At 45.5% G+C, this 12,638-nt stretch overlaps 1 protein-coding gene across 6 annotated transcripts in view; it reads left to right on the top strand.

Annotated features, from left to right (window-relative positions):
- Pdk1 (Phosphoinositide-dependent kinase 1) overlaps positions 1–12,638 on the top strand; it is a 407,060-nt gene that overhangs the window by 370,725 nt on the left and 23,697 nt on the right. Inside the window, exon 1 of one of the 6 annotated variants that reach the window (XM_069129397.1) lies at positions 2,901–3,778. The exons of the other annotated variants lie outside the window; for them this stretch is intronic. Coding sequence (XP_068985498.1) covers positions 3,713–3,778 — 66 coding nt within the window. The 5' untranslated portion in view covers positions 2,901–3,712. Of the gene's footprint in view, positions 1–2,900; positions 3,779–12,638 lie in introns of those variants that run through there. 6 annotated transcript variants of the gene reach the window in all.

The following is a 12,638-nucleotide window of genomic DNA, read 5'->3' as shown; positions in this document are numbered from 1 at the left end:
ATGGCCGTTGAGAAACGCGCGACAAGTAGCAAACAAGACAGAAGGAAAATAATTATAGATTCCACTGGTTACAAAATAATCGTCCTTTTCTATAAATACTCTCACAATATTGGTATATCAATCTCTGTTGGAAGAGAATCTGCTCTCGAACGTAAATAAATGCAGAAAGTATTGCTACGATGAGATTTAACTTTCACCCAAGTATGCAACTTAGTAGCCAGCGCCTATCTTTTCTCTACTTTTCCTATTTACAACGAGGGTTTGGCTAGCGAGGCTAATATCAAAGGCATAGTTGAAGCTAATAGTCGAGTCACTCGAGCGGTTGGCCATCTGTCACCCCTTGAGAGGCGGTATCGGCCAGCTGGGCTGCTTCTGGATGTCGGTCATTGGGGCCGGTGTGAGCAACGCTTTTCGACGTTTGTCTCGTCTATGTTTATGCCATGTCGTCTTCTGGCGTCGAACCGGATTTATCCGGCGCTCTCGGTGCACCGGCTACTATACTCGTGACACCTTACTCGACTTGACAGAGTGACTTTTCCGAAGATAAATATAGCGACCGCTCTCGGTACACTCACGCCGTTCGGCAGTCGATGCCAGGCTACGCGAAAGGACGACAGCATTGGCCAGGGTGAAGGGGAATTCTGGATCCTGGATAGGTGGGACCATTTAACAGATTTATTATAGCTTCGATATCTTTGTACCTTATTCGTACATCTTACGTAAAATGGCCTGCAACATTGCGAATTTTTAAAAGGTTCGGTAGCTGATACGATAGCAACTGTCAAGACATTATATTTGTTCTCGTTATTTGTCCACGTTGATAATACGTACAATATACGTACGTACGTACGTGGAAAGACAATGAAAACGGCTAATCGAGTCGATACGAGTCGAACGGCGTGGAATTTCTATTTTTGGATTATGAGATTAAATCTACAGACACGATCTGTATCTACGAAAATCGCTGGATCCCCCTTTTATCTCGTTTAATTAAGAAACATTAATCGCCGTCTGATTTAACGCGCGAGCAGTTGGGAGCTTGAAACAGTCTCTCTCTCCAGCCTCTCTTATCTCTTTATCCACCGTCTGAGCGCAGCTGCATTCCTGCACGGTGACACAGAATTTCTCAGCGCATTCCGGCCGCGCGGAATCGCGGCCCTTTCTCGTGGCGGAGAACGCGAGCTTGCTCACGCTGTGGCTATTTTTCGCGCGCTCGCAGCCTGTGCATTCTGTCCCGAGCCGCCTCGATTCGAACACACAGATCGATAGAAACAATATTGAAATCGAGCGCTGGCGTAAAAACATTAAAGCCGATAGAGAAAAGAAAAAATACCAAATAAGAAGAGAAAAGGAGATAAGGAGGAAACTGTATAATTCACGACCACCCGTAGAACACGTCGAGGCTACCAGATTCGATACGATGCACCGTGACGCTGTGGCCATTTTTTAGCGGTCCACTCTCCGAATGGCGCGAAATTGCTAATTAATCCCGTCGACTTTGTTGCATCCAGAAAGAATCGATTTTGCTGTGTAACGCAGCAATTTCAGGCCGCATTAAACGTGCCTTGTGTGTGAATGATGCAGAATGTTGATTAAACCGAGTTGCTGTCTCACTGTTTTCGCGACGAGCTACGACACCCACCCTGGCCACGTTCGTTCGCCTACTAAAGCGCGTAACTCTTGGCGATAATACTTTCAGCCCACAAGGTTCTCCTCCGACTTCCGTCTCGGTACGGCGATTGAATTCTTCGACGATTAAAAGTTTTTGATCGAAACGAAACGTGTGCTACAAAGCTGAAAAAGCAACCAGACGCTGTCTGTCAGCGTTGATCCACGCGATAACGCGGTCAAAGTGGCGTTTGGTCGATATCATACCGTGTGATTATGCGTTTTAAATCGTTTCTCTGCTTTCAGTTCTGAACTACCTTCTGTCAATCTTGCGCGAAAACATTTTTGCTAAGGCTGAACGCCACGATCGAAAGATAAAGTTAGACGTTGCTTGGGGCAAGAACGTCCAGCGTGCCAAAAAGAACGCAGCTCGTAATGCCGCGGTAATAAGGCGCTTAGTCGACGCGCGTTGCCTCGAATTTGACGTTTTTTTATCGATACACGTTGAATCGGGACGTTGAACAAATGTGATGGGCGCATTCAATATTTATCGAAGGGCTTACCATCCGGATATTTTTTGCGTTTCATTATCACAGAAATCATATCGCTGTAGTGACCGGGATGTTACCTAGCGATAAGAATGTTCATGCAGCTTGCTGTTCCCCTTGAACCGTTAGTTGCTCGTTGCGTTCGTACCTTGCGACTTCACGAGCCGCGCAACAACCTTGGCAGCTACCAAAAATTTGCATCTCTTCGTACGCTCCCCGCGTTCCCTCCGATACGTCGACATATAGCCGCGTAAAACGAATCGACGCTGCTCGTAGGCCAATAAACAATCTAGTACTTGTCTGTGCCAGGCACCAACGAACAATCCAAGAACGGTCGAGCGCAATCTACTCGAAATTTCGCTCGACGCGTGTACGAGTATAATTCCACGTGGAATTTTCGTGATCATTGCGGGCGAATGTCGTAATTCGCAGAAAGATACGTCAATGGTATCGTCAATGGACGGCGCGCGGCTGTGTAATCGGAAGCATCCGCCCACAGTAAAATCTGACGTGCATCAAAGTATGGTAGCCGTCGCCGATAATAATTTTCACGGGCGGATCTGTAGCCGAACGTAATGCGTTGACGTATTTGCATCCGTGACGATCGGTGTCGTCACAAAATACGTCGCAACGATCGCGACATAAATGAGACGAGATGGTGTGCGTGTGAAACGAAACGCATATACGCGATCGCGGCCACCGGCATAGCTGCAGTTCGTTCGCCTACGAGTGGTCGTATCACAAGCTCGTAAACATTTATAGAGCTGGTTGGTTTCTCTTCTCCTTCTCCTTCGATTCTCCGTTTATTTTCTACGCTGGACGCTCTCATTGTCGCGAAAACGGCTACTTTGTGAGCGCACGTTGAACGTTCACGGGGGCGAAGACCGATCGCCGTTATCGACCATCATTCGCTCGTTCGCGGTGAACTTAATTTCTGTTCCCATTTGTCGCGAGACCTTCGACAGTCACTCCTCCGCCCGGGGGGAAATAATTCCTTGACGCGTATCGAATCACCTGAGAATTATGAGTCGAATAAAAGGGAAAGAATAAAGTCGTTTATGACCACCGCGATAATGACGCCGTTCATTGTGACGTAGGCTTCCAGTTGAAATGTCGCGTGTATATTTAATTCCGAGGATGTGCTACGAAGTCAGTCTTTTTCCTCCCGCTACGATCGCGGAAACAATTTTTGGCAAATCCGGCTACCGGTTAAGACAAAGACTCTTGCCCGTGTCGCGGTAATTTGTCGCAGTGTTGGAAACTTCTCTATACTTTGTAAATCGGACACTGGGTAGTCGCCAACTCTTCCCCCGGTGTATCGTAATTACAGAGTTTTGAACCACTTTCGCGACAAAACGTCGAGCGGAGCAACGAGCTCTTTCTCTCTTCGCGTTTAGTCTTTGCGAACAAGCGAATTTACGGTGACTCGTGTCGTTGATGGCAATTTACATAGTGTAGGACAAAGTGTACGATGTGACGAGAATCGAGGTGTCGTCCTCGAAGAAAGATCAACGATCAACGTCAAAAGGACTCGAGCTATCCACGACCCTGAAACGATGTCCTGCAGAAAACAACATAGCGTAACTTCGCATTTCTTAAGGATAACCAGAAGACTGATCTCGGTAAGCGAGCATTTTTCAAAATTCTATGCGAGAGAATGAAATTTTAAGAAGCTTCCTGTATAAAATCCGGAGATCCTTTCTAGAATTTTCGGTGGCACCTTAACCGATTTATCCAACGACCCAACTTCGAAACGGACAATTGATTCATTTTTATTGCCCTCTTCGAACATTTCCTCTGTTTGTTCGCGTTCCTTGGCATGACATAGCGAAGGAACGCAGATATACATACGTCCATATATGTATCCTCTTTCTCGACCGTTGGCAATTGGCCGAGTTACTAATGTACATCGGCAAACGAATGACGCGTGTCTTTTCTTCGCGTGATGCTGCGCCAATGACGCAACACTCGCATATAATCCTAACATGCGAAACAATGAGAAAGATTCAGGCTGTGCAGTCTAAACAATCCGCCTGCAACTTTGTATTTAATCCGCTCTGTTTAACTGTTTTTTCACAGCAATAGAAAGCCCGTTCAATATCTTGAAAGTAACATTGTCGAATTCATAGTTCAACTTTTCTACTGTGACGATAATTAGTAGATTAGAAGATAGGCTTTGCGTTAGTGCAGCAATGTTGATACGAAGCGACGAAGTCGAAGTGAATTAGCCGGTTTACTTTATCACGAACCATCGGATTAACCTATAACTGGTGCAAACGAAGTTAATTCGATCGTGCGTAGCACGTGATTGTACTGAAATCTAAAGCGTCGATACGATGATAAACAATAAAACACGACAAGCAAAAACTCACTGTCGTTAATCTCGGAGATACGATATTTTTTGAAAGTTCGATAAAATAACAGGCTAACGGAAACACCTGAAATGTATATATTTTGCCTATTGCCCTGCTGTACTCTAGAATTACGGTTAAATCAAACCCACGTTGTTGTTTGCTATCGGTCACAAAATCTAAGTGTCTCACTATCTTTACTACTTACTTACTTTATTCCGGTAACCTTTATCTATTTAACCAACGCATTATCAGCAAACAAATATCGTTGATAATCGCTGTTAGTTATTCGTGGAATCGTCGTGTGGCTCCGGTGGATTTAACGTTTAATCGATTCTCGAGGATATACGTGGCGCCCAAAGTCGTTCGTGAGCAACTCCGAAACCGGTAACACACGGACGATCTCTTCCTCTTTTGTCATTGGCACACGGCCCGATGCGTGATATACAACGTAGCCGAATAAATCAGCCGCGTGTCGTTTCTTCACGTGACGAGCTGCCACGTGACGTCACGGCCAACGTAGACAAGTATATTCTGACGAGCAATGGTAATCGGCAGCAAGTCTCGCAAATATAGACACACCAGATCCATTCTCGAATTTCGGTCCCGTGACGCAGCGACGCGACGTTACACGAGCCAGACGTTACGTTAATCGATTCGCAGCTTTTACGATTATCTTGCCATTTCACGTATTCCCTCCATTTAACCTTCCGCGGACGCGTTGTTTTTCCGATCGAAGGAAACGCGAAACAAACGATGATCATCTCAACGATGACCACCAGCCGCGGATTTTATTAGGCGCCGCTTAATTTCCCGTGATAATCGCCGATCGTATAGCTATCCGGCTGACAATTACGACCATCTTGGTCTTTCAAGGCCAACGAGATGACGGTTATTAAGAATATGCGTTGACAGCGCTTCTAATTGCTGGAAATCGTCGTCTATCTGTGCGAACAATATAATTACCGATGTTTATTAGGCATTTTGAATACGTAAGTGCTTTAAGAAAATACGTATAATTATACGAGATCGTAGTCGAGATCTTCGTCCGTATTCTTTTTTCTAATATTAAAGAATGGCGCTGCCCAGTAAAGAAAAGTAATAATAATAATGTAGTTTTGCGAAAAGGGAGTCGTTCTATGAATTATTCCGTCTTTGAAGCGTGGTCATTCGACTCATCGTTGCGTCGTCAACGTAAACTACGGCTCGCGCGATATCGTTGATCGATCGACGATTACGCCGAACACAGCAATACGCCATTAATCGTTCCAGCGATCGAGAAAAACACTAACAGCAATGTTACACAAGGAAGACTCTTAATCGCGAAATTAAGATGTTAGATTATGTAACGGCACGCGAAAAAACCTCGGTGCGTCTTGGTTGCGTCTATCGCATGATTGATACAAATCTGACATTCTTGACGAATAAAATTATTCGTAGAATTCGGTCGATGCAGCTCGGTTATTTAAATCGCTCGAAATTTAAGTTTTTAATTTAAGTGTCCAATGAACGTTACGACAGTATGCTACAAACAAATTCAAACAGAGATACCATATAGTAGTAGGTTTTACGTAGGTTCATTGTGTTGAATGGCATTATTCAACTCGTCATTTACGTAAACATCGTAGACAATTATTTACCAGACGTCATTCAAAGTAAGTACACAGTTTCCAGCGGGTTACGTCGTTGATGGAACGCTCGGAATTGTTTCACTTTCATTCGGTCCGATTACGTCCACGGTCGAGGCTACACGTGTGCGCGTTCATTTGGAAATTAACAAAAAGTCGCGACGTCTCGCAGGTGTGAATGCGTGCAGCTGTGTTTTCAGGTGGATTTGCTAGCCACTCGTAACACCAACGCGCAAGAACGTTTTATCATTCGCGAATTGCTTGGCGATTAGACTTATTTTCTTAAATCTATACCCTGATAGCATCGATCTCGAAGCAAAGAATTCGAGCTTGTTTTGCAAATCGTGTAAAACGAACTCGGACACGCGATTACTATCGTAATTATACATCGAGTATGTTACGAACGATCATTCACGGCGCATGAAGGATATACACAGCTCGAGAATTATGTAACTGTAATTGTACGAAACGTGAACAGATACGCATTCGCGGTTCTTGAATTAGGTACCTACCGGCTGGTTTGCAGATCTTTTTAGGAATTAGGTCAAGCTTGATCGAATATCCTTTGAGAAATTTTGCACCGTCCATCAGCACAAATTTTTGCTACAAAATAACGTGTTGCGAGATCGTTAAAATTCAATTGGTTGGAAATTTTCTGTGCCTTCCTGTTTCGTACACGAGGAAAAAATTGTCGAATCTATCATAAAATAATAGCAAATATCAGTCGTAACGTCGTTCCACATTTTCCGCTCACCTCTCCTCGTGAAAAGGATGCATAATTCATCCAGGATCGCGATGTGGCCCGCTAAATTCATAGTAAGAGTATGCGTAGGCGGTATAAAGACGATTCGTAAGTTTACTCGAGGTTACCAAACGTTTGCGCCAAGCAAACGTCGTGAATAGGCGCCGGAAAGCTTTCTCCATCCCCTCGACGTTCAAACATCTACCCCCGCGCGTCCACTGCACGTGTGTCCGCTCCTACTTGCGAGCATTAAGCGTACGATACGCGTGCATGGTGCGCGTAATTTATGCTAGATATTGCCGTAAAGCGGAGAACACGAGCCGTTCCCATACGATATCGGAAAACAAGCGAAAGAACGAACATTTGTTTCCTGAATTATCGAACTAGCTCGCCCATGAATTTCCACTTCCGTGTTGCGTTCGTTACGTGTCGCACACCAACTAGCTTAGCGAAAGCTTCTTGATAACTGTTCGTCGGTTAATTCCTAATTACAAACTGTTGTAAAATTATAGATAACGCTCGTTGTATTTATCGAGTTAGCTGTTATTATACCGTGTCATCGGATAGGTAAAGGGCATCACAACGAGCACGTCTTTATTTCCACGATCGACTCGTGTGACTGACACGAGAAAGGTAGAAACAGAAGTAGAAACGACACGGTCTATTTTCATCGCGAACGTAACGAGACAGGACGTGCAGGAGCGCCGAGAAAAGACACGATCGCGACTCGTCGCTCGAAGAGGAAAATCGGTTCCAAAAATAATCCACGGTGAACCGGTCGAGACTGTGTAAATTCCAGGACAGAGGAAAAGAGACAGGGCGTTAGGGGTGTTTGAAAAGGTTACACGCGCTGTTTGTCTATTTTTCAGCGATTCGACTTTATTATACGGGACGTCCACGTGCTTGCACACGATCACGGACACTCGAGAATAACAAAGCGGCCCGCTTTTGTTCTATTTCCAATGGCTTCCATTTGACGAACTAAATATAGTCAGCGCGCCACCGTTTTTCGTGCAACTGGATTAATTTACATCGTTGTTGCCGCTTTTAATAGAGGCCCTGTGTTTCGTCCGTCTTCCGCGACCATCTTCTCGTCGTAGGATAATTAAGGAACAATTCCACGCTGCCAAGTGACTTGTCCACTCGTCTAAATTTAACCGAAACTGTCGATACGCTCGGTGTTTTCCTCGTGGCGTTTTTAAATGGGACACGAATCGAGGATAAGCGGCAAATGTTAAATCGTCTTGCTCGAGAAATCAGAATGGTTTGTCCGTTACGTGGAACGTTAGATATATCTATACAATAATGGCTGTGCCGCGTCAATAAGTTTACCAGGCTTGGAATAATAAAATCAGAAACGAACCCCTATCGTGAAATTTCACGCAGACCACTTTGCAGATCTGCAGAGAAAGATTCGATCGTATTAGTATTTTGCATAGGCACGGTTCATGAGGCGAGACAAGGTAGTCTCGAGGCGACCATTGTCTCGACCTGTCGTATATCACGTTGCTCCTAAATACTGACCAATCCCTTCTATCGACGTTTGCGAGAGAATTCCGCGGCTCGAATCGTTGGAGCGTACTATGCGATCGACGGCGAAAAAGCTTTGGTATCTCGGGCCATGGCAAAGGCTCGCGATACACGCGCTCCTCGAGTGTCCGTTATCCGACGGCCATTTAGTCGGCTGGCAATAGGAGGCCCGCGCGTTTCGCATCGAAATAAATTTATAGGGGGCGTGCGCTAGAGAGAGCGAACAACTTCCAGGAACGAAAGGTCGATCGATCGTGGCAAGTGAACTTCCGTGATACTATCGACGTGTATTTATACGTGGGCGCGTTCGACGTGGACTCACCCTTGGATTACGATAACGCGTTATCAGCTTGGTGAGTGCAGAAGGGCGAGCGGGAAAGACAAAGGGAGAGAAAGAGCAAAAGATAGAAGGGCGAGCACAATGGCCGTGTGATTAATTACTTTGAAAAGTAGTAGAAAGCTAGAAATGATGGATGCTTGCCATGGTGAATGTATTAACCGCGAAACACAAACGAGTGCCAACGGATTATTCCTTGCGACTTTCTTCCGGAATCCAATAACGGTCGTTACACAAAGCAACGAACAATCGTCGGCGGCCGCTTACAGGGGAAACAGAGGTGTGAACGATCTTTGTTCCATCGGTGACGAGGCGTTTCAACGAGACGAACGTTACCGGAGAAGCTAAATTCCTCACGTACTTTCAGACGATTCGCCGCTCTTCCCGTTTTCCACGCTCGTTACTTTTTCCGACGTCACTGGATGCACATAGCTAATATTCGACCGAATAACAGGTTTCTCTCGACACAAAGCCAGTTTTCGCATCGAAAGGAACTCACTCGCACTCCTTATATCAAACGATCCAAGGTCTCTAATGAGAAATCGCAATCTCCGTGATGGTTTCAATGCGATAATTCGCGTGCCATTAATCGATTCATCGCGTAATTTCGCGAGCATCGAAGAACGCCACGCACGCGGATATCAATTTTAAAGTGTATCAATTTATTGGCAATCAGGATTCCCTCGAAGGAAATTAAACGCCCGATTAGAAACCCGAGTATATCGAGATTTCCGGCTATTCGACGCTTCGACGGCCAGCCGCCGAATGGAAGTTTACGCGAACAAAGCGAAAGACGCGCGCAACGTCATAGTTCAAAGGTCAGACTCGTTGTCGGACGGTGTCTAACGGTGTCGTCGAAATTACAGAGATTTTGCCAGGTACCAGGCGGTTTTACCCGATAACCTCTCCAATCCTGATGAGTAGGTTTGCCAACTTGACGTCGCACACTGGCCAGACTAATGGAAAATGTTACGTGGAAATCCGATATTACGTTTTGACAGGCTTCCAGCGTGGTTGCCGTGGATTACGAACAGAAACATTTGGCGATATCGTCCATTTGCGCGTGTAAGCGTGGCAATTGCGCATCCGTGTGAGTGTGTCCGCGTATGCATATACGAGACCAAGCGACAAGGTACGGCGCGACGCGAATCTCTATGATCGTGAAAAAGTAAGCGACGTTATCGAGCAACGGCGAATTTCGTTTCGGAGTCGCACGGCATCCTTATCAATCCGTAGCGACGTCGCTGGCATAAATATTTCCTTCCGGATGTCACGAGTATCGCGTTTCGAAGTGTCCGCTGATTTCTGAGAACGTTCCAAAGGGAAAATCAGTAGCGGGAAATTATCGCGAACCGTGCGGACGTTTTCCGCAACGTTGGCGAGCAACGTTGACCGACGGTGAACGCGTAGTCCCGTTATATGTGGAGAATGTTAACGAAACTGATAACGATTGCCGATAAAACGGCACGTGGTTTTATCGTTCCAAAAAAAAAAACGCTCACGATCGTGCGAGTATTTAAATTTGGTCGGACTTAATCGGTCGGCAGCGAACCAAAAGCGAGCCTGTCTTTAGACGTCGCGAAGACACATTGTCGCTTTTTTACGTTAGAGGCTGGCGATAAACGGCTATGTTGGCATTCGCGTGATCGTGGACAAATCGACCCACGAATTGTACATACGGTACAAGTGACTGCCTCGTGACACCGTCGATAACGAATTAAACAAACAAATCGAGAGTTGCGTCATTTGATATTTAAATTTATTATTGTCTTCGACGTTTTCCACTCTCGCTCGTTGCGAGGAAGATCGAAGTGAAAATGTGCTTCGATTAAATGTATGTGCAAACGTACACCTCCAATAGCAGCTTTTTCCGTCGTCATCTCGTCGTTACGAAAACGCAAGAGGAACGCCATCTCTTCGGACTCGATCACTGTTTCGCTTACAGACTTTCCGGGGGCATTGTTTACGATTGTCGTTATTCGCCTTTCTCGCCCTTGCCGGCTCGCATGCACGTCCTGTGCGTGTGCATAATACAGACCGCACTTTATGGCATAATATAACGTTAGAAGCGAGTTGAATTTCTACTGGTATGCAAAGCATCTGCCGTTGTTCCGAGAATGGCGCGGACAGCTTTCCTTTTTTTCATATGTTTGCCCGTGTGTTATTTCGACCATTACCCGCGATTCTGTTGTACAAGCAAATCGATGTGAAAACAAGCGAGCAACTGCCGAGCATGGATATCAATACCGATTGTTATTTAAACTTCGCGTGGGCAAAAATAACTGCAGATGAACTGATAAATACGAAAAGCAGATGAACAAATATTGCGAAACGAGCGAGGAAATCGACTCGCTTGGTGTGCGTCTTGTTATTTTTGAGAAACGTCGTGTGCAAAAGAGTCATTGGATCGTCAACAGCGAGGCAAAGTACTTGTTACTCCACACCAACGTGCAATGCGATACACACCTCGATGGCTACTTAACGAATTAATCGAAGTGTTGCTCGAACTTTGCAACTGTCGAAGTGTGCCACGCGTAAGGAAAATATCGCGATTCACCTTCGATTTTAAGATACGTGCGTGATCTTGGGTGGAAACGTGTGAACGAGATCACAGATAAGATGCATCGACGCTGGAAGTGCGTCAGCAGAGATACCCTAGCATGGTCAGTCAAGGATTGTTTTCATTTAGCGATCGTTTATTCACCGGCAATCTCACCTGCAATCTCCGCTGGTCGGCCATCGAACACGTAATATTTTCATTCGCGCAATTCGACGAAACAGTGTCGCTGCGTAATCTTGTTTTCGTTCGTGGCGAAACTTCTTGAGCCGAAACTCGGTTCAGCATCGACAACGCATCGTCGATTCGCTCGTTAACCGAGAGATAAGAAGCTAGAAGAAACGAACGAGGCGAACTTGCCTTCGATTTCTCCTTAATCGAGGCATTTATTTCGCCAACGTACAAAATATTTACGCCGCCGCAAAGATTTTTACCATATTTTTTGTACAACGGTCGTTATCCTTTGCTCGCATACCGACCACTTGGTTTCGTTGCACGAACGATCTCGGCTTCTCCGACGCGCGATACCTGACAAAAATAAATTTCAATATATTTCTCGTCGATCGACGGCCTTCGAAGAACTGCCATCGATGTAGTCTCGGTGAAGCGAAGAAGGAAGCGCCAAGAAATTTCATCGGGATTCGAGCGGAGGGCCGTCTAGGTACTTGGTGTATTGTGTTGACGAGCGCTGTTTACCAGTTGCGCACCAGTGCCTCGTTGATACGAGAAGAAAACCGGTCACAGAACTGTCCTTCGAAAGAGAGAATCTCCCCGAGAAACGTTTGCGAAATGCCGCTGTGTACTTTTAATTAGCAGCTGGCTGAATCGCGGCAATTAATGGGCCAATTTTCGCGCGATCACGCCGCGATTACTTCGAACAACTCGTGGCTACGCTCGAGGATCGCTTCTGCTGAATTCTATTTGATTCTATTTGGTTCTTTCGGCTACCTTGGTTTTATCTGGTTTCAAGCACTTTCGATGTTTGCGAAATAATTAGAAGGAAAAAAGTGCAATGCTATTATAACAAGGCCACCGTGATTTTTTGCTTACGATAGAAACGTATGCTGCGCAATAAATGAATGACCCACAGTAAAAACGATTACGGCTCGTGCAAACAACTTGGTGTTAAAAGCCAGGCTTTTAAAACCACGCCGCTTCTCTTTATAATTGAAAAGGAATATTCGTAAGGCCCACGTACCTCTCGACGAATCGCGTTATTATGCGCGAACCACCTTGAGCCGACAGTGTGGCAAAGCCAATATCCTTATTGTCGGTATTATTACGTAGAATCGTATTTTTCAGAGGTCATGCCGATCCGCCGATTTTGCTTGGATACC

The sequence above is a fragment of the Bombus flavifrons genome, chromosome 1 (assembly GCF_040668555.2).
Source record: "Bombus flavifrons isolate JBK064 chromosome 1, iyBomFlav1_principal, whole genome shotgun sequence".
NCBI lineage: Eukaryota > Metazoa > Arthropoda > Insecta > Hymenoptera > Apidae > Bombus > Bombus flavifrons.
The sequence above is the reverse complement of the archived record's forward strand: the minus strand, read 5'-3'. Positions and strand labels throughout refer to the sequence as shown.